Source organism: Petromyzon marinus, chromosome 38, assembly GCF_048934315.1.
Source record: "Petromyzon marinus isolate PM22_M1 ecotype Great Lakes invasive population chromosome 38, UKy_Petmar_22M1.pri1.0, whole genome shotgun sequence".
NCBI classification, from domain to species: domain Eukaryota; kingdom Metazoa; phylum Chordata; class Hyperoartia; order Petromyzontiformes; family Petromyzontidae; genus Petromyzon; species Petromyzon marinus.
Genome location: NC_133704.1, coordinates 7394420 through 7421918, shown reverse-complemented (window position 1 = coordinate 7421918; position 27499 = coordinate 7394420). Strand labels below are relative to the sequence as shown.

The 27499-nt window shown below is 48.5% G+C and overlaps 1 protein-coding gene across 6 annotated transcripts in view; it reads left to right on the top strand.

Annotated features, from left to right (window-relative positions):
* LOC116950183 (AP-1 complex subunit beta-1-like) overlaps positions 1 to 27499 on the top strand; it is a 71890-nt gene that overhangs the window by 40814 nt on the left and 3577 nt on the right. For all 6 annotated transcript variants that reach the window (XM_032967744.2, XM_032967745.2, XM_032967740.2 and 3 more), the window contains 2 exons: positions 1607 to 1693; positions 17719 to 17873. In XM_032967744.2, coding sequence (XP_032823635.1) covers positions 1607 to 1693; positions 17719 to 17873 — 242 coding nt within the window. The remainder of the gene's footprint in view (positions 1 to 1606; positions 1694 to 17718; positions 17874 to 27499) is intronic.

The following is a 27499-nucleotide window of genomic DNA, read 5'->3' as shown; positions in this document are numbered from 1 at the left end:
GAGCGTCGACCACGTGCCACGATCCGACGCATGCATTGGGGGCCTTGAATTTTTCGCAAGCGCGGCGTACCTGCAAAATGTTGCCGTTAAATGCTTAACGCTGCAGCAGGAGGGACGAGAGTGAGTTTTGCGCCGCTAAATGACTTTCGAGCCAGTTAAGCTCCCCCCCCCCCCGCTCGTCGTGGGAGTGGAGATTGGATTAAGTAAACCTGCTCCAGCCCAGAGCTGCACACGCCGGGACACCGGACTTTTTAATGAGCACATTTTGCACACGTTCGCGCCCGTGCCTCTCTCGCGACCACCGAACGCGTTGGCGTCTGTGATTTTAAATGGGATTAAAACGGATCTCCCATCCAGCTTACCTTGAATTAAAATAAATATTCTTTGAATGGCAAGAAAGCACTGCGGTGTAACGGTCCGTGTCCTGTACTGCACTCCAATCCCATTCAAACCTGGGATACATTCCCAGCAGCTGCCGCCGTGCGCACGCACACACACAAACATAGCCGCGAATTGGTATCTGAACATGGTCTTGGCCTCATGAGCTTGACTCGACTAAAAGGATAATTTGCGTAGAAGGTGAATCTGAAAACTGTAAGTTGACATCAAGGCAGCTGTGCGTGCAGAGTTTGGTCCCACGTATGCTTTGCGCGCTGTGTTTGCCCAAATAGGCACTCGCTAATGAATAGCAGGGGTTGAGAAGAGACGTATTGGTGAGTGCACTCCGCTATTGAACCTATTGCCCTGAGCTCAAGTCCTGGCCATGGCTAATGGTTGCGGAGAATGACATCGCAGACTCTCGTCGTCGCGGACACGCGGCACGTGCACCCTTGCTAACGAGCGCGATCACTGCCACTTGGTTTATTCTTTAACGCCCCGTGGCGTAAATATGAGCCGCGGCCATTGCATGCATTACAGGGATTTAAACTGACGGAACAATAAGAAACAATGAGGCTGAGTGTTGCTTTAATTTTCTAATTAGCACCACTCCAATGATGTGGTGAAATTGTCATGATTTGTAGGCGAGATGTGACTCAAAGGATAGGTTTTTTTTTGCGTAAGAAAAACTCAACAAATTCGTCAATAACGCTGCTTTCAAAAGAAAGAGTATACAATAGGTGACATTTCGGGAAATGGCCATTCTTCACAGCACATACGAAATGCCTGATCCACAAATACGAAGGAGACATCACAGCGATACTCTGCTACCCCTGTCACGGTTATCTGGCTTGACCACCTGAATGTGAAATTGCAGTTTCTCTGTAATGCTTGCAATGAAGAAAGACTTTAGATGGCACAGTGGTTAGCGCACTACGCCATGGATCTGGCGACCTGGGTTCGATATTCCCGACTGCAGCTGACCATCGTTGTGAAGTATTGTAAAACAACACTCCTTGACTAAATACAGCATTATTTTCGTCCTGCGGTGGGTTTGACAGAGGGCCGTACATGTTACACACGCGTACAATGCTGTTTCTTGTTGCGTGTCCACGTGGCGTGTCGCTGTCCGTAGAGAAGTGCCACAGAGCGTTCGCCGTGCGAGCAGATGCGTGTTACATGTTGCGTTGCTTGACATTTGTGATTTGTGTGTTTTATATCTGCGCAGACCGGCAGGTATTCCTAGCGACATGGAAGGACATACCGAATGAGAACGAGCTGCAATTTCAGATCAAGGACTGCCAACTTGGCGCAGGTGAGTCCAGCACTTTGGTTTGGCGTAAAACAATAATGTTAAGAACTGCTACTTATCATAAACAAGCTGGCATGGTAGTCGGTTAAGGGAGCTTCCACATACTTTGTGCAGTTCACTGTGCAAATAAGTTGGCGCACCGCAGCACGCAAATGCACCCGTCAACGGCGCAAACTTTTGTACAACAGGATTGTGTTGCGTCTGGTTTTAATAATAAAAAATACTTTCTTGAAAGTGTTTTGATAACAATTTCCCCCCCCCCCCCCAAGAACTAGTCTGATTTCTGAGATGATAGATATTGGTAAAATGTCTGGTAAGATTCAAGGCTATAAGGTTTTAGGAAATTTGTAGTTTCGGTGAAAACAATGCGAGTCTCGGTGCCCTTGGATGCGACGCAGACAGACAGGTGGGGGGGAGGGGGATGTTATATTTCCCAAGGGAAAGCAATGAGAGTAACCTCTATCATCCCCTTAAAAAATAAACTCTGGAAGTTGGTTCGTGCAGCGAGCAGCAGTCAAGACCATGTGCTTGAGATTATTAATCGCGCAGGCTGTCTGCACTGTGTCTTGTGTTCGGCGCAGTTTTTCACTTTAGGCTATTGCGCTCCGTGGAAGACGGATAGGCGAAATATTTCACGAGGAGTGTGCCTTGAGACTTGTGTGGCCATGCGTGTGCACGTGCCTGCCTGCGTGCGTCCGTTTTTGCTGCTTGCGAGGTCTGGAGCAGCGGTTGTCGAGCTTCGCACACAGTGCTACAAATCCGGCAACCTCGGTTTGATTCCAGGCCACGGCTTGCCATCTCTGGCCACATACCTGAACTTTGGGCCAATGCTAGTTTGACTCTTGAGGACCTGCTGCGAGGTGTACACATCGCAAGCAGGTCCTGGTGCTGACCACACCACCCCCGCACGTGCCATGCCTGCTTCCATAGGCGCTTGCAAACTGCAATTTCCCAAATGGTTGATGTAGACTGCATGGAAGATATTTGTTTCCTACCCTGCGTTCGTGCAAATGCAATCGATGTTGGTGGCCCAGCTTAGAGGGATCAAGTGTAGAAATGCCTTCCTCCTCAAACCGTCGCTGAGTTGACGCTCGTCTCAGTGTCTGGCCCTTAGCCAGAGTTGGAAATTCCACATTACATGTGGCAGGAGTTACTCCCTTTATACCACATCCATGCTTGATATCTCACAAAGCGCTACTCACTTCATCAACCCACAAACGATGTTTTGCTGAATTAACTCCAAACCGGAATTTCATTAACTCACAAAATTAACATTTTCATTCAGTCAGGTGCTCCAACGGCAGTGCCATCCGGCTGGATTTGAAACAACAGAGTAGTAGTTGTAGTAGTAGTAATAATAAGCACTCCCTTTTTCTGAATCTTCTCCAAAGCTGCCATCAAAGTAAAAGTGGCACAACTGTCCGGTATATATTTTTACAGAGCTTGAAAACTGAATGGAGAAAGGAAATCCTATAAACAAATATCACAACATTTGGACACAGATCACCACGCTCGCCCATTGTCGCTTGTAAGCAGACGCAGGGCACAAAACCTCGCTGCAGACAGAGTTGCACCACCTGCACAGCACACAACAACTACAGAACACTAGTCATCGTATTAAGAGTTCTTTTACTCATTTTGTCCAAAGCTGCTTTCAAAATAATTGTGGCGCTTTGTATACGGGGCCGTGACGTGGCCCAGCACGACCGCTTTGTAGCGGAGGTTCACGGTTTGAATCACAGCGGCCGCCCTGGTTATTACTTACTGTAAGGGTGCGTTAAACGGTGAAAATGCTCTGCATCTCGGTGGACGCTCACATTGCCGTGGTGGCCATTCGCAAGAGTATGCCATTTGTGTAAAGGCGTCGTGGTCCAAATTTGCCAAATTTGAAAAATGACCCCGAAAAGTTACTCAGTTGGGATTACGCATCACAATCATTGCTTTCTTCTGTGACATAAATTAGCAGGAGGGACCTGAAAAAGTCGCGAGACTTCAAAATCGAACTATTTAGACTGGAGAAATCTGATGAGCTTTGAGGATCTTTTTCACATGTCCAGTATGGCCGTGTCAGCAAGTTACAACAGCAAGCAATGCAAAAAACTCTCCAAGTGCCAAAATAGAGAAAAAGGTAAGCAGGTCACTAAATGTAAATAAATAATGAATAAATTAATTATGTTCGTCCGATTTATCACGCTTGGACAAGGCAGCAAAAACAACAACAAAACATTTTGACTTCATATTCTTGGTTCTTTCGTTAAAGTCACGTAGATAGAAAATAAAAATAACATCATAAAATAAAATACAAAATAATAAATTGAAAATAATAAAAGCAAAAAACCCACGACATTTCGACCGCAACACAAGCGGTCTTCATCAGGCAGAGAGAAAGGAGGGGGCAAGCCTCCAAATGCAAATCTTATGGTTATGTGGAAACCCTCCCCGTAGAGGCGGTTAAATTTAATAACAACAAAACAGTCCCAGACCACGATCAAGATAACACCACACGGTAGTAGTTCCTCAATAAAATGGCACATGAACATTGACTTCGTGATGCTTTCCTGGGAAAACAAGCAGAATAATACTACCTAATGTATGTACAAGAGTACATGCATGTACATAAATATGTGCAGGTTGTAAATGCAGAGCGTAAAAATAGTCATCATTTAAGAAATGTAACGGATGCATTCCTGAAAAGTTGTCCGGAAAGTGAAATTTCGTTGATCAAACCCCGTGTTCCTATTGACATCCATGATGTAATTGGAGATGTGTTCCGACTGAAAAATGTCTTCCCCAAGAAGTAATAAAATTGCACTTAAGAATGCAGCAAACCTTTTTTTAACTTCATTTCATGGAAAAATCTATAATATAATAAAATAATAATAATCCAAATAAGATCGTGGGAATTGAGCAATCCGATAGGCATGCTCGGATAGGCGACAGGCCGTGAATCGTTCGCTTCCTCCCCGAAATAAAATTCAGAGATGCACAATTCTGTAAATGCCAATTTAGCGTAACATCTGTCGAATTAATGACCTAACCTAATAAGGTGCATTATTTCGAAATTCTGTGTGTTCGGTTGTACGAGCAGGATGATGTCGTACAAGAGCACGATTTTTATTGCAAAGAGCGAGGTAACAATAGCGGCTGGTCGGCATAACGCGCTGCCTGTCTCATTCGCATAGAGGGCACAATGCCACGCGCGAGCCACGGGTGCGCCGTGCTTGCAGCACACCAGCATATCAGAGTGGTCTTAGCAATATCAACGAGAGCGTTTTGTACGCATCCTCTCTAAGGTTGCTCTCAAACATAAATGCGGCACTTCATATCTGACTATATATATACACACACCTACGCACAGGTTGGAAGCAAGAGTGGACAAAATACAATTGTATGAGCTTTGATCAAATTGTGACAAGATCGTAATATAAATTGCACAGGGAGAGAGATACAATAGCTGCAGCTGGTTAGACACGTTTTCTCACTTGGTGTAAGACGCACACAGAGCACAACACGGCACATGCCGTGCACACAGCAAACATAGTTACCGTATACAGTTTGCTGCAGCTTTCCGATGCGTTGTTGGGCGTACTGCGTGTTGTTCGGGATGATGTCTGGTGTGTCGGCTCCACATCCTAGAAGCTTCCTAAGTCCCGGTACCCATTGTGGAGTTGCACAACACAGTCTCGAAATCCTATATCGCCGTATATACTCTGACTTACTGTATTTTTGTCTGAATCCTTGGATCTTGTCCGGATGATGTAATTTTAAATGAAACGTCGTATATAGCATTGCTAAATTTGCTTGCAAAAATTATTCTTCAACTTCGCCACAGCGAGCTGAAACGATAATAGTTGGTGCATCGTTAAACGCTTCCATGCCACGTGACAACTTGATTTGTTTGGCTGTGTCAGGTAGTGGTGGGGGGGGGGTTTAAAGACACAAATTGGACCGGAGCATTATGAGGCCTAAGCAAAAAATCAATTGCGAATCAGGATATTGGCTGTGAAACCCCACGTGTGTTAAGTAGTATAGTTTCTCAAAATAATACGAGTGGCTATACAGTCTGTTCTCCTATACGCTGTAGTTGCGTTCCTTAAGAACACCGCATTATGGCAAAATCGCGTGATAATGTATAATATAGGGGGTAAAGCACAGTCCGCGATAGCACGTGAGATGCGTAGGCAGGCTGAACAAAGGCTGAGGCGCATGAGTAGCATCTAGACACATCCAGCAGCATCCCGCCTTGTACGATGCTACGCTGAGGCGGCCGTACAACCGCTTTTTCCTCCTTGCGCGACGTAGTTCCGTCAGCCCAATCGGGTTGTATCCAATTTGCATCCGCGTTATAAAAAATGCGTTCCCTAATGCATTCATCGCGTTATATCCAATTTGTGTTATGAATACTCGCGGTGTTATGGGAAAACAGAGACCGTGCCATCTTCTGTATATAACGGAATCGTTTTTTGGCAGAGGGGTGGCAGTATACAAAATGCACAAAATTGAAATTCTTACCGAGTAACGCTCCCTTAGCATCAGCTGCGTCCCCACGCTGTATTGAATCGCAATGCGGCGACATTGCAGCCCCACTCTATCCCCTGCACGGTAACTACTGTAGCATTAATTGGCATTTGCTTTCCAGAATTGGCTGTGTGATTTTCATCTGTTTCATTGGCGTGTTGTGTTTTCACCCCACGCGTCTTTTATATTGCGCTTTTATTATGATACACATATGGGGGAAAATAAAAACAATCTATATAAATAACATTGCAAGCTGTAAACTGGCTGAATTGAGTCTTAATGCAATTGTTAAATAACAGGGCTACTCACTAATCCACTATGTATTATCTTGAACATCTTTCGCACCGTACGTAGCCAACCGTGCGAAATGTAGGCATGGGGGAGGGACTCCAAACTAAACGCAACCTGGTATTTTGAGGGGGCACGCTGTTGGGGGGGGGGGTGGGGGCGAGGGGGGGGAGAAACCACCTCCAGATGGAATGTGGGGGGGGGGCTTAAAACCAAAATTACTTTACGAATTTAAACCCCCTACGGCATCTTCCATTGGCCGCTTTTGCAACCAAGTGGAACGTAGCAGTTATTAAAACCCTTCCAGTAATTGCATTTCTTCCCCCCCCCCCCTCTGTTCTAAATGACATATGTGTTCCCGATTATTTTTCTCCCAGTGTGCTGGGGTTGGTGGCTTCCAAATGGGCAGCAGGGACTAATGGCTTGCAGGTATTAGCGCAAGGCAGGTTGTCAGGGCCACTTTGCACAATGCAATTTTTTTTTATCAACCGTTGTGCATTTTTTGAAAGCTCTATGAAACAAAGAGAATGCAGAGGGGGGGGTCTGGGGGTGTGCCTGCCAAGTAACAGTGTGCCAAAATCAAAACGAGCCTCAGTTTGAGATCATGGAGTGCTACCTCGGCACGGGGGCGGGAAGTCCTTCGCTCGATTCCAGGGTGCAACAAAAGACGCGCTAACAAACTGGTCCAGGAACGGAGTCTCAGATTTATTTGGCGATTTAATTGTTTGAAGAATTCTACACACAGACAGACAAACGTATTCATACGGCCGAACTATGCGATCTTGTCAAGGTTTGAGTCGGGGAAACCGTTTTTTTTTGTTGCAAAAAATATGCTCTTGCTTTTTCAATTGCATCTTGCCCGTTTAAAAGACCCTCGCTGACTTAAGGGTTGTGAGTTGGAGCCAAGGGTGAGAGTCAAGGTGGGATGACATAAATGGAGAGCTTTTGGGAATTGTCTGTTTTGATCCCAATCCACTTACTGGTGCCAGGCAGAAGGAGTAGAGGCATACCGGGGGTGAAATTGAAGGACGCAGTGGAACGAGATACCGGGTCTGTGGATATGACGAGAGAAGAGGCGCAGAATAGAAACGCACGGAGAAAGAACATCCGAGCGGCCATGGCTTGGAAGATGAATAGTCGGCTGCTAGTCGGCTCGCCGTGCTGTCAGTGAATGGCCCGACCACTCGGCGGTGCATGTGACCAAGCTGGTGAATTATTCGTCGGTTGGACAACACTGCGCGGATCACGCAGCCGCGTCGTTATGATGGGGCCACCGCGCCCCCCCTCTTCCCCCCAACACACCGCCGGTCGTGCTGTGCCGTAAACGCATTTAATTGTAGTCTCCGTCAGACATCCGGCTTGTTTGTATGCGGCGCGGAATGCCGATGAAAGAGCCCTCGACGCATGCCCGCCGATTCGCGGCTTAACTGTCGGGAGCTGCGCGCAGGGGAGCGCCTTCGTCGCCCGCGGGGGAAAAACGAAACAAAAGCAGCGGAGTTGAAATGTTGTGAAAGCGCAATGTTACACGAGCATGCGCCCCCCCCCCCCCTTCTCACGTAAAGCTGTATTGGGGATTTGCTCATGAAGATTTACTTATTCGTCTGCCAGCCGAACCCCAGCAGTACAGAAATGCCGCAATGAATTTAGGCAGTGACCGATCGCGGGCGTGAGCCTCTGAAACCATAAAGGACGGAGGCAGAAGTGATTTGCTTGATTTGTGCCCAGAATACACCCTGACGTGCTTGCAACAGCAGATTCAATACATATTTATGTAAAGCTTTCATCTGCCAAAAAGCATTCCCTTCAGTTGTGTTTGGCTTAAAGCACAAACGCCAAGCAGTGATGCAGAACGCGGTGATTGCTGGAACACTGTGTCCTGTTTATAAGTTGCCTTTCGCGATCTCCCCCTGACACCACTGCCTTTCTGAGAGCCCAGCTGGAGTTTATCTTGACCTGTTTTGTTGGCATAGCGTAGCTGGGATGTGCACCTCATCTGCAGGAATCTCAAACTCCCCCTCGCTGTTGTTAGCATCGTCGGCACGATCAGCCGTGGTCAATCCACCGCTGGTTAAAGGCCGGCCCCCTTCCGCCGCCACCTCTCTCGGGCTTGTGATTCCATTTGTACTTGTCGCTCCTGTGCATGGGCTTATTTCATCGCTCCACCTCTGTGGTTGTCATCTTCTCGGGCGAGTTCCCTCCAACGGCTGCCACTCCTTTGGCCCATCGTCCCCATCATTCCTGCTAGCCATGGCGTCTCATGACCAAGTAGCTCTCCCTGCACATGGCTCGGGTCTGCTTCTACCTAACCTTCATGCTGCCATAGTATAATGGGCAGCACACCGAATTTACAATTCAGAGGTCGCTCGTTCGATTTCCCGGCATGGCAGTTGAAGCAATGGTGCAAGTGCCTCCCCCACCCCGCCCCTCCCTCCCCCTTCCACCATTTCTGCCCACCCAGCAGGAATAAATAGATACAGCAGTCAATCGGCTGCTTGCGTGTGGTGGGGTAGAGTATGGGCACTTACGACCACCTCCCTGACGTCTGACCATTGTGGAAGAGTAGGCCATCACAAACCCCTTGGCGAGGGGCTCCCTTGAAGCTTCCTCGAGGGAAGGCCCTTCTGCCAGCAATTGTGCAGGCAATTAATTGCGGGTCTGCACCTTTAACCTGCCCGTCACGCGAGGCCTCCCACGGAGCACTTTTCCCTGTTATTGGTTTTTATTGTTGGAATGACCGCCAGAGGAGACTGTGACAAATGAATTAATAAAAGCCTCTCCCATTGCTGCTTGACGGTGTTAACCTCCCCCGCCTACGTCCATTGGTTCGTGGGAAAACAAATGATAGGTAGAAATTCTTGGCTTGCACAATGGATCTTTTTATTCTTTTGAAACTCGGCATTTAGATGGCGATTTTAAAACGTCGTTGTCCACGCATCGTTTAAAAAAAAAAAATTTGGTCAATTCCGCGCTTGCGTTCTTCGCCAGCCCAAGCTTGCCACGACATAAACTATAAACTATTTTATTTAACCAACTAAGGCCCACTGAGCTATATAGATATTTTTCAGAAGAGACCTGGCCACAAACTATAGCTCAACAAAGTGGCTTATGTGGAAATGTATAGCAGCCAAATGCTCTAAGCGTACGTTGATTCTAAATGTGGAGGGGAAAAACTGGAGGACCCAGAGAAAAATCCACGCGACCACGGGGAAAACATGCAAACTCCAAATATACAGGAGTCGGGATCGATTCCACGACCTTTTGTATGAAGAGCTCCAAAATTCACCTGCCACTCGTCTTCTATTACAACACCCACTGTGGTCCAAAACAGCCGTGCCAGGACTGCTTCGCAGAGACTGGCTGGTGGGAAGAATGGAGGGCAAAATCATCACCAAACTATCCTTATCGGGGATCCTACAGTCTGTTTGTCCACCTGGCTTCACCCTGCCACGTTGTAAGTGGGCCTTCCTGAGCAGCTTCCGGACGCAGGGCGACATCTCTGTGCAGCCAACCTCCACCGTTGAGGTCTTCATGACAACCCACACACTGCAGCTGTGGCACTATGCAAACGGTGTCACACATTGCTGATGATCATCCACTCGGTTTCAGCAGAGGGCTACGATAACTACACATGGCCACCGAGGATTGCTACCATATGGCTCGGCGATTTACGCACATGCTGCACGAACCTCTCCAAAGCCGCATCGAGACGGTGTCTCGTGGGCACAGCCAGTGAGTGCGATGAAAGCTCACGAAGCCCACAAAACTCAAGTCATCCCACCCCACATGCCCTCGCTGTGCCCATTCCCAGTCCCGTCAACGATTTGTTTGGGGGGATTGGGGAGAGAGTATGAAATCAACTCCGTTGGCAGCCATGTGAGCCACTGGTAGAAATTCCACCTTCCTATGGTGGGGGCCAATCTCTGCATAGGATTTAAAAAAAAAAATCCAATGCATCTACTGTAGAAATAAACACACGTGCCGGACATTTAATATTACCTAAATGGGATGATTTTAACATAATTTGAAGATCGGATACGCACATGCGGAGGCCTTGGCGGGACTGGGGATGGATAGCCTTGTGTGGGAATGTATCATGGGACGATCCAAGTTTTTGGAAGCTTTATGAGCTTTCATCGCGCTGGCGATGAAATCTCACGAGATGCCGTCTCAACGCGGCTTTGAAGAGGTGAGACCGCAGTCTCAGACAAAGGATGCGGGCACAGAATTAAATGGCCTTGGACGTGCGTCAGCCACTTAATTTAGGTGCGCGTTTGATGCCGGGACTCTTTTAAATTACCCTGGCGAGTAAGGGAAAATATTGGTGCGATCCAACCTTGTCCCATGCGACCAGAGCGGTCGTTTTTTATTTCAGTCAACTCTTTGACATTTATATACATTATATATACATGTATATGCGTTTGTGTGTGTATATTTTTGTTACATTGCTCCTATATCTATGCATTAATTCTATATTTCTGCACGTGTTTATATTTTGCCATGCTCGTGGTGTGTGACATAAATTATAACTTGCAGCCCTGGTCAATCCACTGATGGACGAAGGCCACGCTATGCGCGGTCGGTCATTCGTGGTGGTTGTTTGACCGTACTTCACCATGGTTGGCAGTGCGGGTTATTGAAGTTAGTTGGCAGGGCGGGGCTGGGGGGGTGTGCAGTGCAGCTTCAGATACCACTCACCACTGATGTTAGTCGTGGCCAGAAGTCCAACTCGGGTCACCAGGTTCTTAGTAAAGTGCAGGCAGTGCTGCAACACTCATCAATGGAATTGGCAACACGCCCCATGCAGGACCTAGCTGAAAAGTTCAGTCAGGATATATTTTAAAAATTTTAAGGGCATTATTATTCATATTATATAAATGACTTTTTTCCTGGAGAAGGCCATCTGGGAAAAAAAAAACCACGTTTGATATTGTTTGTTTCACAATGACAGAAAAATTATGACTTGAAAATAATTTGTACAGTTTTTTTTACTTGACTTTATTCCTCATTATGTTACCATTTTATAACAGTTTTTCAGATTAATTGTAGTTGTGCAAGAAAGTGAATGGTCTAATGTTTCAGCGTTCAGTTGTGGCGAATGTTAGCCTTTTGGTGTCAATAAAAATCAGTTCCACTTGAGGAGTCGTCCTACGCAGAGACTGGTTCCAACCAAAGGATGGTGGCCCGGGGCTCTCAGTGGAGTTGAGCAACAACCAATGCTCGAGCCGAATGACGTTTCATATTTTATTTCGGATGAATCACCGTTGAATATGAATATTACAGCGTCGCTCCCCTACTCTTTGATGCAAGGTCACGGCAGTGACGTCAACATATCGTTCCTTACCGTGGTCTAAAATTACTTTACATAATATAATTGAACCTTCAAGTTCACATGGGACAGCCTAGGTTACGGAGCCCTGGGTACGAATCTACATTTGTAAGAGCTGCTTATTTTCTTCTGGGTAGTGTGTATTCAATGAGATCGGCGCTTCCACGTCACTCACCGAACGTCATCGCTGCCCCCTGCATCCGCCAGCCATTCAGTGGCGTAGCCGTCGAGCGTTCCTGCAGTGCACTGCACCAGAGCCCACGGGTCCATGAGACCCAGGCATCGGGCTACCAGTGGCCCCCTGCTAGTCAAGCTACGCCACTCCCATAGACTTGCATAGAGACCCACATAGACCAGTCGCATAGCTATCGGGTGTGCGGCTGGTGGGGCGGCGCCAGGATCCGTGGGCTGCAATGGCCCTGGCTCCAGGCTGTGAAGAAGAGTGGCGACATTTGGACAGGTGGCCCGATCTCATTCCATGCACCAGGGCCCATGCCAGCCAGGGCCCACATTACTCTGCAGTCCTTCCAGCACACTAGCCACAAAGGTGATGTTCTGCGGGTTTTGTCGCTTTCATGTTGTGGGGTGGGTGGGGGTGCTTCTTTCCTATTTCCCATGGGGCCTGTCGCCATGATTTATCAGTGTGACGATAACGGTAATTAGAGCAAATTCTTCACACATAGGAGCGCAGCACTGAAAAAGCGCCTTTTCATATCGAAAATGAAGGACGTGTGAGCGCCTGGGTGACGGGAGGCGGAAGCGCGTAGAGTGCGGTGCGCAATGTCACGAGGAAGCTACTGCAGCTTTGTTCTTTTTAAAATCCTCTACATTGAAAAGCTCATTTCTTTAGAGCTGATTATTGTGCTTCGATTGTGGGCCTTACCCCCCCCCCCCCGCCCCGCACCTCCGATGAGTGGTTGGCTACGTACGGTGCGAAAGAAGTTCTACATACATACAAACACAATGGTGGTGATGGTGGTGGTGGTGATGATGAGGAAGTGGGAGATGTTGACGGTGATGGTGTTGATTGTTGATGATGCAGCCGTCTGGAACGCCTTCGTTCATCAAACCCGCACATTTCTAATTCGGCCTAGGTCGTTCATAACCGTGAAGTCGCACTGCGATAAAGTTAAAACAGAATACCGCCAGATCTCGGTGCAAAGCAATTGCTGCCACTTGAAAGCAGATGCCAAATCCCGGTCTGTGCCGGATCGCACCTTCACAGGAAAACATCTCAACGGGCAAAGCCGAATGGGTGGTAACCCGAGTGAGATGCCTGTTGATGTTCGACAGTAAATAAGGATTGTTTGCCGTGCGATGAACGTTCTTTAAAAGGTGTGCCCCCTGGTGTGAATAAAGATGTCTGTTCAAGGGACTTACGAGGTTTATCCGTTGTGTAATTCTCCCGGGTTGCCCTTTCACACTTGCCACCTGTGAGAGTTACGAATAGAAGCTGCTTCATCTCATGACGTAATCGCTTGTGCAGTCGGAATGTAATCGCGAGGAAAAAAATGTGGTGAAGGTGAAAAGATGTTTTCAGGCCTTGGCCCTTATTCTGAACAGTGAGAAAAAGCCATTACCTGGAACCGTAATGTAATGTTTCTCCTGAAGGCAACGCGAATAACACCGCGTCCAACACATCTCTTTCACTTTTACTACCAATTTGGAAATATTGCACGAGGCAGTGTTCGCATTAGCAACAGCCCCGGAAACCGCTCTCCCCGATATTAAGGGGGAGAGAAAGAAAAAAAGCCACATCCTTGTAAGAATCGTAACGTTCCGTGTCACCACACCGTCCTTGGCGAAACGCGCGATGTTTAATTCGAAGTCGTTTCATTAAGATCGCTGTAAAGGGTAACCGCGTGTGATGGATTTTCAATCGAGAGCCATCCTAAGCCGCCCTCAAATCTGGCTCGGCAACCCCCCCCCCCCCCCACCCGGCCTTTGTATTGAGTCACACGAGGTGTTTCGGTGGGGCGGGGGGGTTGCTGGTGGAGGTGGGGGGGGGGGGTCCTCTCTACAATATCGCAACCCCCCCCCCCCACGTCCCTTACCCCTTCCTCCAAGCCAAGCAAATGTCCCCGCTCCGCCGTTGCTAAGCGTCGTGTCGCACGGGCCCTACCCGAGCCGTTATTCACGGCGCAGGGGGCAAGTAAGGAGAGGCGAGAAAGGAAGAGGTGAAAAAAAAAGGTATACGAAAACATGACATGATGATGGGATCGATTTTTTTTTTATTTCAAGACGGGCGAAGGTGGGAAGACGTCTTGTTTTTCTGTCTGCGATGTCGTCGGCAATTGTGGGTGGAAGGGTGGTGGTGGGGTGTGTGGCTGCGGTCTAGGCCTGGAGACCCAGATTCACTCTTGTAGAATTTTTTTTTTCTCGGTGGAAAATAGCATTCCCGCCTCGCGTTTTCAGATAAATTGAGGCGTGTAACGCTGTCACCTCTTTAACACGCGCCGGGGGTCACTCGCCGCCATTCACCTGAGTTCGTACGTAGTCTCTCTCTGCTATTCGCGTGTACTCGTATGTGGACGCGCTGCGATGATCAATAAATAATCATTCTCGCAAATGTCACCAACGCACACGGTATTTCATCAGTAATACACGTGCGTGTAGGGTGGTGGTGGCAGTAGTTGCTCACTGCGTGATTAACCGTGTTACCGGAGTTCGATTCCTGCTAACAGCTAACATCAGCAGTGAGTGAAGCGGTATCTAAAATTGGTCCTAGGTGACTTCCCCCCCCCCTCGCCGCTACCCCCCCGACCCCCTGCCCCTTCCCCCCCACCACCCATTCACCAACCAGCACACTCACGAAGGTAGTGAAGCATGGTCAAATAACCTCCTCGACTGACACGGCCTAAATCTAGCAGAGGGGCTGAACACGTTTTCTATTTATTCAGACGGTCCATGTTGAAGGTGCCGATTCCCATTGAATAATTTTAATTTGCTAATGTGGCCTGTAATCCAGGGTTGGTGGGTCACTGCACAAATAGTGTGAAACTCCCATTCCCATGTGCATCAAGTTGCCATACCATGGCTTGCCAAGAGAGGGTAGTGCATAAAATATTGACTCCATCTGTTCCATCTGTGTATGGGATCGTGTTGCCCCCTTGCTCACTTGGGGTTTCTCCATGTCCTCCTATAGTTGGTCGATACCATCTTAATATATAGAAAACCATGGAGTTTGGGGGCAGATTTTTGGTGCTGGCTGACTGTCCGGCCTGTTGCCTTGCCCACCTGACGTGGTCCCCTCCTCGTGCCTCTGACTCCTCTTCGAGAGAGAGCCAATACTGGTGGGCATTGACGTTATTACAACATCGCAGAGAAAGGAAGGAGTAACGCAAAGTGATGGCCATGTGTAATTTCCGCTTCTCGTGGGGGGCTGCCAATGGGTATAAGTGCCCCCCCCCTCCCCGATTCCTCATTAGAGGAGAAAGACAATTGCATACATCGCTTCATCAAGTAATTAGCAGTTTCCTTCCATGGGCTCTGCTGCTGTTGATACTGGTTCTTGGGCACTAGTGTTAAACACTAGGAATGTTAAAAGTACTCCAGTCTGGCTCTGAATATGGGATATGAACATTGCATTCGAAGAATCTTGAGAGTTTGCCTTAGTCTGACTCAGTAAGCCTCAGGCATTTACACAGAAAGAACCATACTAATTTTCAATGTGCCTTAGTCTGGTCTGGGCATTAACATTAAATGGAAACAATCTCAAAGCTCCCGTAGTCTGGCTCGTTGAGCATTGGACATTAACACAGAACCCTATTAATTTTAAATTTACTTTTTAAATTTACCATTTGTCTGGCTTTGAGCATTAACATTGCAGCCCACACACCCTAAAAGGTGGCTTAGTCTTGCACGGTGTGTTTTTATATCATTTGGGGCACGTGATTTCTCCTGTCGATACTCGTTTGCATGTAGAATCTAAATAGGAAATAATCCTTTTGGAAGCATAATAATAAAGAAGTGGCATTTTGTCAGCTGGGACATCACAACGTCCCTTGTGCCCGTTGACATCCTGATGACGGGCGCAACTTGGTAATGCAGATGTGGGGATGAAAAATTGGAAGTGTGGTGACATTTTCCGCAGTTAATTTGCTTTTCTTCTTTATCCCCCCCCTCTTCAAATTATTTTCCAATTGTACTGATCGTCATCGCGCCACGGGATGACCGCAGTCTCTCCGCAGAGCTCTCTCTAGACTCGTATCCACACTCGGTGGTTCGGCGTGCACTCGGTGGTGGATTTCTCTGAAACAAAAATATTCATGGCGTGGCAAATAAGCAGTGAATGCTTTCACCATCAGAGCTGCAATGCGTTGAACTAAGTTGACGAGCCAAATTTGTTTTGCGTGTTTTTTTTTTCTTGTGCCGCGTCTTTGCCGATTGCGATAAGACTACATACTCGCCACCTTTCGTACCTCACTTTAATTAACATACAGACCCATCCATAGATTTACATAGAGACCCCACAGACTTGCACACACTCTACTATGGGATTTCTGCATGACGATCAAACTAATGTTTTAAAATTTCTGAGCTGGGATTTCACCAATTTTTTTTTTCCCGTACAAAACCAAATTGAAGGTGATGGCTTTTTTTTCTTACGCAAATTCATTTATGGCTGGGCTGATATCAACCACACAGTCCAATCACGGGTGGCTGAAATCTAGGATTTGAACCCAGATTCTCAGGTTTGTTGGCTGTATCCCCTTGGGTCTTTGAGGCGCACGCGAGTGGCGTACTTGCCGCTCAATTGTCCTTTCTCCCCAGCAACGGAAATGGACCCGTGTTATTGTGTTCATTTTATTTAAATGTACTCTACATTAAATTGGGCAGATGTAGGGAAATGGATACAATTATAATTTATCTTTTGAAATTCAAATGCATTCATTTCATTTTGAGCTGCTTTGTTGCACGCTAAGAGACTATTGCTTGATTGTACTTTTCCTTTTGTTACAATGGTTATGATAATGATCGTCATCACACTGTTTATTATAAGGTAGGCAAAATTGGTGTGGGCAGGTCCATGTCATTAGGGGTTCTCACAAAAGGTATGGTGGAACTTTGAATCGTGGCTCGCCCACCTGTGCAGCCATTTGTGCCTTTGCAAAAAAAAAAAAACCACCATCATTTCTTGAAGAAGTGCATTGTGGTCCTCTTGTCTTGAGCCACCATCAGCAGCAGTGATAGACAACCATGGACCAGTTTTATTCTGATTAAGACTCATCAGCACACTGTAGTCACCAGTGATCACCTCATGTTTGTGGAGTCCCCACATCGACACGATGGGGCCCATGATCTGGGCCAATGCCAACCGAAATCAAATATATAAATGACGAGAGGAAAATGCATCCTAACGGATGATGGTGGTGATTTTAAGGACGAGTTTAAATATAGGTGGTGATTATCATCATGTTTTCAAGTTACCTCATTAGTTGCGCAAGTGCTACTTATTTAAATTAAAACGGGTTATGAAAATAGATAGGATGGATACAAATGTAAATGTTCTTCTAAAAACACGATAAAAAATGTATACATCCTTAATGTGTTGTCTAATAAACTCATTCTGTATACTGCTCAGTGAATGTGTTTTTAGTCAACATAAGCAATGCTTGCAGAATCCTTTACAATCACAGGCAGTTATAAATAAAAAAATAACACATTGTACCACGGCAGCATCAGTAGTAGCCGTTAGAGAGAAACGATTCTGTTTTGGAAAACAATACAAGCTACTCGATGTATTCCACTTTAAAACAGGACGCTTGCGATACGTATAATTCAAGTTATTTCTCTTACATCTTGATGGGAAACGTGGTAATCGATTTTTTGCGGTGGCGCGCCAGTGGTCATCTGATAATGTGTCGGTGCGCTTGGTGTGTCTTTTCCCCCATAGACTCGGTATCCAGCAAGCTGCAGAACAACAATGTGTTCACCATCGCCAAGAGGAACGTAGAGGGCCAGGACATGCTGTACCAGTCGTTGAAGCTCACCAATGGCATCTGGGTGCTCGCAGAGCTGCGCATACAGCCCGGCAACCCCAACTACACGGTACGGCACGCTCTTGCTCAGTCACAGATGGACCCGTATTATTGTGATGCTTTTCTGCTACGGTGGCTAGGAGATGTTATCTACCTCGCGTGGTATACAGGAGTTTGTGGGTTCGATTGCGACCCTGACGCCCGTGGTATGTTTGGAGTTTGCATGTTCTCCCTGTGATCGCGTGGATATTTCTCCAGGTCCTTCCTCCACTGTTTTCCATCCACATTTAGAAACGTGCGTTTAAGAGTATTTGGCTGCTGTAAATTTCCACACGATAAGCCACTTCGTTGAGTGGTCGTTTGTGGCCAGGTCGCTTCTGTAAAAGAGCTGCGTAGCTCAGTAGGCCTTACCCGGTATAAAAAAAAAACGTGTTCACTCACGCTTACGCACGCACACTCGCACGCCTGCCACTCGAAGCTCCCTTCCTGCGTGGACTTTAATTCGGACAGGCGCAGATGGACGCGCGCATGTCCACAGAAGGGGGATGCCTGTGATTTGCTAATCGCGGGGACGTGCAGGAGGACGCGTGTATGTTGGTTGCTATCTGGATAAGAACACCTGTACAGCGACAGGTGTCCTCATGCACAGGTGTACAGTGACAGCCGCTGGGAACAAAAGTGCCCAGGATGCACCCGACCTCATTGGCTTTTGGAATCTGAGCAGGGCTGAGCCTGGGATAGTGCTTGAATGGGTGACCACTAGGCATAACAATGTGCTGCTGCAGGGCTACTTTGTGGGCAGCGAAAGTCGGTGCATATAACTATTGTTATGCTGTACCTATATCCTCCCTGCGCTCGCCACCTTTGCCCACCCCGCACTGAGCGGCTTGGTGAACTATGGAGGGGGGGGGGGGGGGGCATAGAAGTGCAGGCAATGCACGAGCAGAGTACCATGCGTGCGGGGCGGCACTCGGTGTGCTTTGGCGCCCGTCGCCAGGATTAGCGCGCCGGCGACGCAGAGCTGTGATCGCGCGCTCGCTATCTGCCGCGGAATCTCGGAGGAAATAACCGCTAACGTTTACAATTACTCTGGTGCCCAGAGAGGGCTTTTTCTGCTTGCGCATCCCGAGGTGTCGCGCGCACACACCTAAGTAATGCGGACTGCGGCGCGCGTATACTATGTAATTGCCGTGAATAAAATATTTGTAGGAATTTGCCGCGCCGCACGTAGCGTTCCATCTTGATAATTACGGTAATTGCCAAGACCGAATGGTGACCTAACAGAGTCATTTGAGGCGGTTACTGCTCTTCCTTGGTGGCCTACGTCTATATTTAAATAAACAAAGGCCCTATGGCCTTCTAAAAGTACAGTAATTGCCCAATATAGGCACGTCAAAGTATTCCTTATTTGATTTTGGCATGAATTTGGGTATTGCGATATAGGTATTGTCTAGGGTTAAGTATTGCCGATACTGGGTTTTCCCTAAGGTTATCTTTCCCTATATAGGCATTTCCTTATGCTTGGCTAGTCCCTATTTACTTTTCCTTCAGCTTAGGTATTGCCTTTACCTAAGCTATTGAGCTCAGGTATTGGCTTATAAAGGCATGGCATAATCTATGTATCGCTTACATTGCGCAATGCCCTATGGTGTTGGGAATACCTGGGCATCCTTTCAAACGTGGGTTTTCTGCAGGGATAACCCGTTTCCACACACACACGCACAACACTCAATAGGGAATTGACTCTCTCAGAAACAGAATCTTGATAAACGGAGCCGCTGCCAACCACCGCTGCTCTTATTATACACTACATCCCATGGCCACCCGACCGGCAGCCCAGTGTTGTCCCCGATAGTCGAACAGATAGCTTGCACGCTCCAGGGAGCTCCGTCAGGGGGTGGCTGCAGAAGAGAGCATCTGCCGTGCATGCATGCGTGCGTGCGTCTCTCGCTCTGGCCTGGTCACCTCATCGATTAGTGATCTGCTGCGTGGCGGCCCCTGCATCGTGATTCTGTCTCCGGGTGCGAGGGAGCTGCTGCTGCTGCTGCTTTGAATTTTGTGCCGCGGAGGCTAAGCGAAGTCCCGCCCGCAACCGCTCCGTTTACGCTTGGTCTCTCTTTATTTTTGTCATGTGTGTGCCCGCGCCTGTTTATGTGCGTGTGTGCATGCAAGTTTGTATGTGTTTGTGTGGACGCGTGTGTGTTTTGCGAAAGTGGAGAGCGGTAGTGCAGCGGTTAGTGCACTGCAAAACAAACCCGGCGACCCGGGTTTCCCGCTCACAGCCAACACCAGTGACGATTATCTGAACCAGTCCTGGGCCTCCCCATAAGTCGACTCGGCCTCAAATGAGTACCTGGTATGATGTGTAAACATCGCCACTGAGGAGACAAAGGCGGTCGTGCTTGGTGTTGGCCACCCCTCCTCGTGTGCCATGTCGGCTTTCATAGGTACTTGTTAGCAGCACTTGCTCCCAACAGTCTGTTAAGGCTTTATGGGGGGGGTCTTTGTCTGTGTGAGAGTGGGGAGCGGTAGTGTAGCTGTTTAGCGTGTTGCGCTATGAACTTGGCGACCCGAATTCGATTCCCACTAATGGCCAATAATGGTGGCGGATAAGTGAACCAGCCCTGGGCTTTCCTCGAAGTTGACTCCACCTCAAACGAGTACCTATTGAGTGTGTGAACTTCAGCACTGGGGAAACAAAGGCGGCCCTGCATGGGTGCTGGCAACCCACCCTCTCGTGTGCCGTGCCAGCCTTAATAGGTGCTCGCTAACATCACTTGCCCCAACAGTCTGTTTTGGGATTATGGGGATGTTTGTGTTTGTCTTTGTTTGTGAGTGTATACCGGTGTGTTTGTGTGTTTGCACGTCTCACCTCATAACACCCAATTTGTGTGTGCATTGTTAGCAGAGGGGGGCGTGACGGTGCATCCCTTAATAATTGATATTGATTCTTAAGCTATTAAAATATGGATCGAGTCGCATTTAATAAATGTATCTTTTTCAATCCATATATATTGTATGTAATGGGTTGACTTAACCACTGCAGCCACGAGTGGTCGCTGCTTTCACAACAGTGTTTGGAACAAAACAATCTGATCTAATCACGACAATTCCTCAAACCGCCAGGTGGTTGAATCGTTATGCTTCTACCGGACATGCGAATCATCGATAATTGGCGTCTGAAGACAGTCTGCCTAGCTGGTACCACCTGTGTGGGTTTGACTCGGCCTGAAATTAGTTTCCTAGTATGGTGTCAAGACCAGCACCTGGGAGCCATTTGGTTGCCCTGGACACATCACCCCCTGGTGTGCTCAGCTGGCCCTATAATAGGCGCTCGCTAATAGTGCTGTGTGGGCTACATTGGGTGCCATCATCCGATTTATAACCTAGCATACCTGGCTGCATTTCCGTATATATGCATGCGCATCTGCCCACGTGCACACACGTCCATGCCTAACCATGTGAGTACACGTATTATTGTGTGTGCGCGCGCACGTATTATTGTGTGTGCGTGCGCACGTGAAGTTGCAGCTAACCAAGGAAACCGCCGTCCGTGTGTGCATGCGCGTGAAAATCGTTATTGTCTCTTAATGCCGTTCGTTGCTCCACTAACCTACTTGCCTTTTGTGTCGTGCATGCCATCATCCTGCTTTTCCATCCAGGATCTGGAGGTTTGGCTTCTTGTTTGGCATTTTCTTAGAGCGTGCTGTGCTTTTTATTTGCTTGTGCTTGGCAACGACTCGTTCCGCTTGTGCAATTAAAAACCGTTTTGCTCTATACCGCTATTTTATTCCCAGCAGGCCGCTTATTGCTCAACAGCGTAGGTCGCTTTGTTTTTCCCAAGTGTTGTGATTTTCTCGCGTGGAAGAGTGGGTGGGTGGGGGGGGTCAATATTGCAAGTGGCATTTGCTGCTGGGACATAAACAGCCGAGGAAACAAAGTCAAGTAATTGACTCATGTTACGTAAATCCTGCCCCCGTCCGACTGTCAACGCGCTCCTCCACGCTTACGCCAACCCGCAGTGACCAACCGTGGTGAAGTATGGTCCAGTGACCCCACGCGGCATATAGAGCTGCTTAACCGCAAGTGCACTGACAAAAGGGTGGAACATTAAAGCAATAAACTTCAGGCAGAGGTGGGCCAGGAAACCCAGCAGGGTAATACGTCTGAGCTGGCTGGCACAGCCGAGATGCTGGGTTCTAATCTGGCTTTCAGCCGTCTGTGATTAAATGTGGTTCTCAAGTGTATTGAGTTGATGGATTCTGCCCGGTTACTGATGATTGTGCGCAAGAAACCCCATCAAGTTAAATGCAGTGGTTCGCGTTATTTGGCTCATTTTCGCCTTGAGAATTGAAAAATACACACGCGTATAATTTTGATTGACGTGTGGAAAACGGGCCTAAATGAAGTGACTTCAACACGCGTTTCATGATGTCACATTCTGAGATTCATCCTCTTATACCACGGTGGTGCACTGCTATCAGCGAGAGCTCTGACCGAATATTGCTTCGTCTCATCGTGCCAAGAGCACAATTGCAACGTATCTTTTGGGGGGGGTGGGGGGGGCAATTACTTTTCAGTTACCATGGGTTCCTGGTCTTTGCATAGCGGTTTCATCATCCGCAGCCATGATCTATCCATTGCTGGAAGAAAGCCTCCCCAAGCCCGTTGTCTCGCCTCTCGTGGGCTTGCAATGCAACAAGCAGAGCAGGTTATTATGTTTAACTGTCACCCTGGGCAGAGCCAGATGGCTTCACAGCCAAACGTCAGTGGGGTCGTGCGGTTGCACGGACAGAAGGTCACACATTCATAATCCCTCTCAGCGGTCAACACAACCCATCATCATCATCATCGACATTCTGTCGTCGATAAAAATGATCTCCAACGTGGCAAGTCAACATCGATCATAATACAGAGTGACATTCTCCTGCCAGTATGAACGTGGAGTTTCCACCTCATGATCCGGGGAAGCCAGCGGCGATCATCTTCTGTTTACAATCTTGAGCTAGTGTCGTAAATCGCTTATTTCTATGGTGGGGACAACCATTGTTGACTTGCCTGCAAAATGGTACTTTTTTTTATCTACCCCGGGAGGTTGATGAGCCGCGTGAACCCCAAACCAGGATTTGGCCCTTGCAGCCTTCCATTTGAGAGCTGCTCACTCCTGAGCCGGCTGAACCGATGTGCCGGCTGAAGATGACAACCGCCTAATGGCTGTACGGGCACGGAGACGCGTTCCCGTTATTGCTTTAAATTACAACGCGGTGAATTCCACTTAATGTGTTCGGCGCGTCTGGCTACAGATGTTCACGCGCGCACGCAAACACACAGGCGGAATGAGCGGCGAGTGCCCTCGCCAAGTCCACTAACAAAAAAAAAGAGAACGGAGCGTCGTCCGTGGACTCGCGTCAAATCTGACGTCCTCTGTCTATCAAGCGTCACTTGTCACAAAGTGGCATGCGAGCACGTGAGCGTCGAAATAATGCGATACTGTCACGTGGGGTGGGGTGGGGGGGGGCGTGTAGCGAGGGCTGGTTTGTGTTTGTAACGCTTTTCAGCTGATATTCTAGCCTTTAATGCATTAGCTCTGTGGACCTGTTGTCCGCTCGCCCGTAACGCGTGTGCACGATAGCTCTCGTACGGACGTTCCCAATGTGAACGAACCGGTAAAGTTGCGTTGCTGTTGGCGACTTGCCCGCTTGAAAACCGGGACAAATTGACCAAAGTTTTGCCGAATATGTAGAGGCACAAACCGGCGCTGTAAAAGGACGTGTTGAAAAATATTACCAACGCCCTTTTGCCCTGACAGCCACTTCTGCACTACCGTTTAAGAAGAAATGCGTGTTGGAAAGCGTTACGGAATATTTTGGTATTGAGTTAAGGGAGATGGGGTGGGGTGGGGGTGGGGGCAGGGGCATGGCGAGCCATGACGGGCAGTGGGAACTGGGAGCCGGTCCTCTGGGGACACTTGGTGTGGTAGTGACCCCTGGCTTAAGCCTATAGACTCTGTCGGTCGGGATGACTCATTGTGCCATCCCAGCATCCCGCGCAGCTGTAACCCCCGTCGCTGCCTCTGCTGCGTGTTGTAATTTGTCCGGTCGCGGCCGCACGTTTTTTTCCTCGTTTCTTTTCAACATTTTCCTAGTGAAGGGACCTGATATCTGTGCATGCCCATCCTCCAAATGTCCTGGCAAACTCCACACCACAAAGAGATTGGGAAATTAATTAAGAAATTGAGGGTGGAGTGGTTGGGGAGGGGGGTTTGTTTGGAGGTGGAATACATCAAGAGATTAAAGGCGGGGGAGGGGGGGGGTCACTTTCTCACTGATCATTTCTCTGGGTTTGAGGTGCGTGACCTTCTGTTGGTACATCCTCCGATTACTAATTAGCTTGGAGAGAGCCAATCGATTCGACTCAGTTGCTGTTTGCAGCGGAGAGTGGGGGTGGTCCAGGGGGTGAACGTTCACATCGTTTCCCGAGGAGATGCTAGCAGAGCACCCTGAAGATTTGTGGGAATGTTTTTTTTCGTTTTTAATTGTACGAAGCACCCCGTTGCTTGCGCTGGTTCATCAATATTTTGTCAGACGGTACATTAAAAAACCTAAAAAACATTCTTGATGCTAATGAAAGTGAAAAGTGACGTCTTAACCAACCTATTACAGGATGAATGTTTCAGCAATCATGGGGCTTGTTTTGACCATACTTCACCATGCCGACTTTGTGCGGGTTGGCGCAAGAGGGTAGTTCAGGGGACCGGCTCAGATGCCACTTCGCCGCACGCGTTACCAGAATCAGAAGTTTTATTTCCCCAATGAGTAAAGCCAATTGAGCTTAGAAAGCCCTTTTTTTCAAGAGCGACTCAATCGGCAGACATCAGCTGCGGACTGGGATCGAGCCCGGGTTACCGGGTCTGGTGTAGGCACATTGCCCTAGCCGCTGCTGCATCGTCTCTCGCTCAACGAATGTAAATAGCACAAATCGTTGGTTGCAACGAAAAAATGCTCGCGTGCAAAGAGCCGTAACTAATTATGCATTTGAAAAAGTAGCCTCCACGGCACTCTGAATAATGTGTCAACAATGAAGCCTAGACTAATGCTGTGAATGTGACTCGCCTGATGACAGTTTTAATATAACAAACGTTATTTAACCCCCCCCCCCCCACTCAAAAACAATGTGAAGTCGTTCGCGATGCTTTCCATGTTATGGGATAAGTGCTGTGTAATTTAATGTTTTTAATGGCAGAATTAATTCCATAATGTATATCTCTCTTTTTTTCCATGCGGTGACTAATGTCATGGATTGCCCACCTTTGCAGTGCCGTACAATGTGGCATTGTCGTTTCATGGCAGGGTCATCGCATCGACAACCACAATAAAAACCCACTCGGATCGTTCAAATTTTAACCTTTCCACCTCCTCCCACTCTCCGGGATATAGTGTGGCTCAATAATTAAAAACGGAATAAATAAATAAAACGATGTGTAATTCAATGGCTTCAAGAGCACACAAAAGAGGGGGGGGGAAATAATAAGACCGCAGAGGTCGTGCCCGCTACTGCTGCTGTTGCGTCAGTCAGCCGGTCGGGTCGGTCAGCTGGTGGTGAGAGAATCGGTCTCGCAACCGCCCGGGACGGTTGTGTATAAATGGCGGCGCTAACCGCATTACAAAGCCTCCGCACGCTCGCTGCTCACGTTTGTCCTCCCTGCCCCCCCATCACCGCCGCAGCCACCGCCGCGAAGACCTTAGCATTCACGGCACGGGCGGCGTTTCACGTAGCGCGCTGTTCCACCCCACCACCACCACCACCACCGCTCCATCGCTCCGGCTCGCTCCCCCAACTTCCACTTGCCGCACGCACCCTCCTGCTGCGCTCCTAATCACTGCTGCCAATTTTAGCAGCCGGATACAGAACGCACTGCTTGCGGTGACCAGAGAAGGGATGGGGGGGGGGGGGGATAGTGGGTGTAGGGGTGGTGGCGGTGATGCTTATTGCCGTTGTAATAACGAGAACGGTTAATATTGTCGTGAATAACTAGGAGAAACGAATTCGCTTCCTCTTGCGCCGCCCGGGAACGTCTGCGGGTGCCTGCGTCGCCAGCGCGAGATGAGTGGCAAAAGTGGCGTTTTGCAATTCCGTGCGGTTGGTTGCGGCGGTGTGCCACGCTTTGGCTACTCGCGTGCCCCAACACAAAATGCCACCCGACGCAATTACACATTGCACGCGTGTAAACACGCAACACGCGTAAACACAAGCGTACGCAGATGTGCAACACATGCAGTTTTATACTAACGCAAACGTGCAGTTGTATATAACCGCAAGCTTGCAGTGTTGTACACGCAAAGAGACAACGATTTCCCATATAGCTGTAACAGACTGGAGGGGCAAGTGCTGTCAGCGAGTACCTGATTACGGCGCGGGCACTGTATACTCGAGGGGGTGGTTGATCAACACCACGCCCGGCCGCCTTTGTCTCCCCAGTGCTGATGTTTACACGTCGCACCAAGTACTCATTTAAGGCTCGAGTCGTACTCGGGGAGGCCCAGGATGAGTTCAGTGTATTCACCATCGATGTTGACCATGAGCGAGAATTTGATCTCTTCTCGCCGGGATCGCAGTGCAGCGCAACGCTAACCGCTGCACTTAGCACACCCCGCTACAAACGCAAAGATACACACGTCCTGGGAGTTATATGCATATGCATATTTCCATTTACGCTATATACAAACACGTGCCTGTAATTATATATAATCACGAGCGTGCATAGACGCACAATTTATATACCAATTCAAACCTGCGTAACTGTGTACCCGCGTGACAATTATATACAAAACGCAAGCGTGCAATGTACACGCGGAACACTTTGGTGCAACGTTAAACGTTAGCCGGGATTGCGTTTGAGACGCCCGAAGGCTGCGGACGCCATAGTTTCGCAAAAATCTTCTTCCCCAGCTCTCGCAAGCCCATTAAGTGGTAACGAAAATGTGACTTGCAAATTGGCACGGTGACCATTGCCAGAACGCCACCAGCCCTTTGCCGCTCCACACCACGCCCAGAGGGACACGTACAGGATGCACGCGAGTCTGATGGCCAATTCGTGTCGTGCATAATGTACATTTTATTTTTTTACTATAAACCCTCCACCACCCGACAGAGATGAGCAAATCGAGTTGTCACATCATGGGCAACAATTCGCCAGTTGATTTATGTTCTTTCAGCGAACCGGAAATATTGAAAAGCGAACGGTGTTTTGGCAATTTCGTCCAACATTGCGCTGGAAATTCCATCGACCTTCAGCTGTTCACAAAAGCTCAGCGCCTCTCGCGTGCATCTGCAAGGCACCTGCATTGTGGGCAGTCGGGGGCTCAGTGGGCTGTGCGGTGGGGGTGGGGTGTGGTTTGGGGGGGGGGTTATCGGGGGGGAGGGGGGAGAGGAGAACCCCACATGGTGAGCGCAGTGTCGGTGAGCCACCGCGGTGTTTTGTTCGTAGGCTCGCGTGCAGTCCAGCGTGCACCACCCTGGTGGATCGAGTTTATGAAAACCCAAACTAATTATAATCTCACAGTAACCCCCCCCCCCCCCCCCGTTCATTCAAATTGATATTGCAGGTATTGTGGGAATTGCTCGGAAGGTCTTGCGTTGACCGTTTAGCGATTAAGCGATGACGCGCGAGGTTTGTGTTTTTCAGCAGCCAGGCCC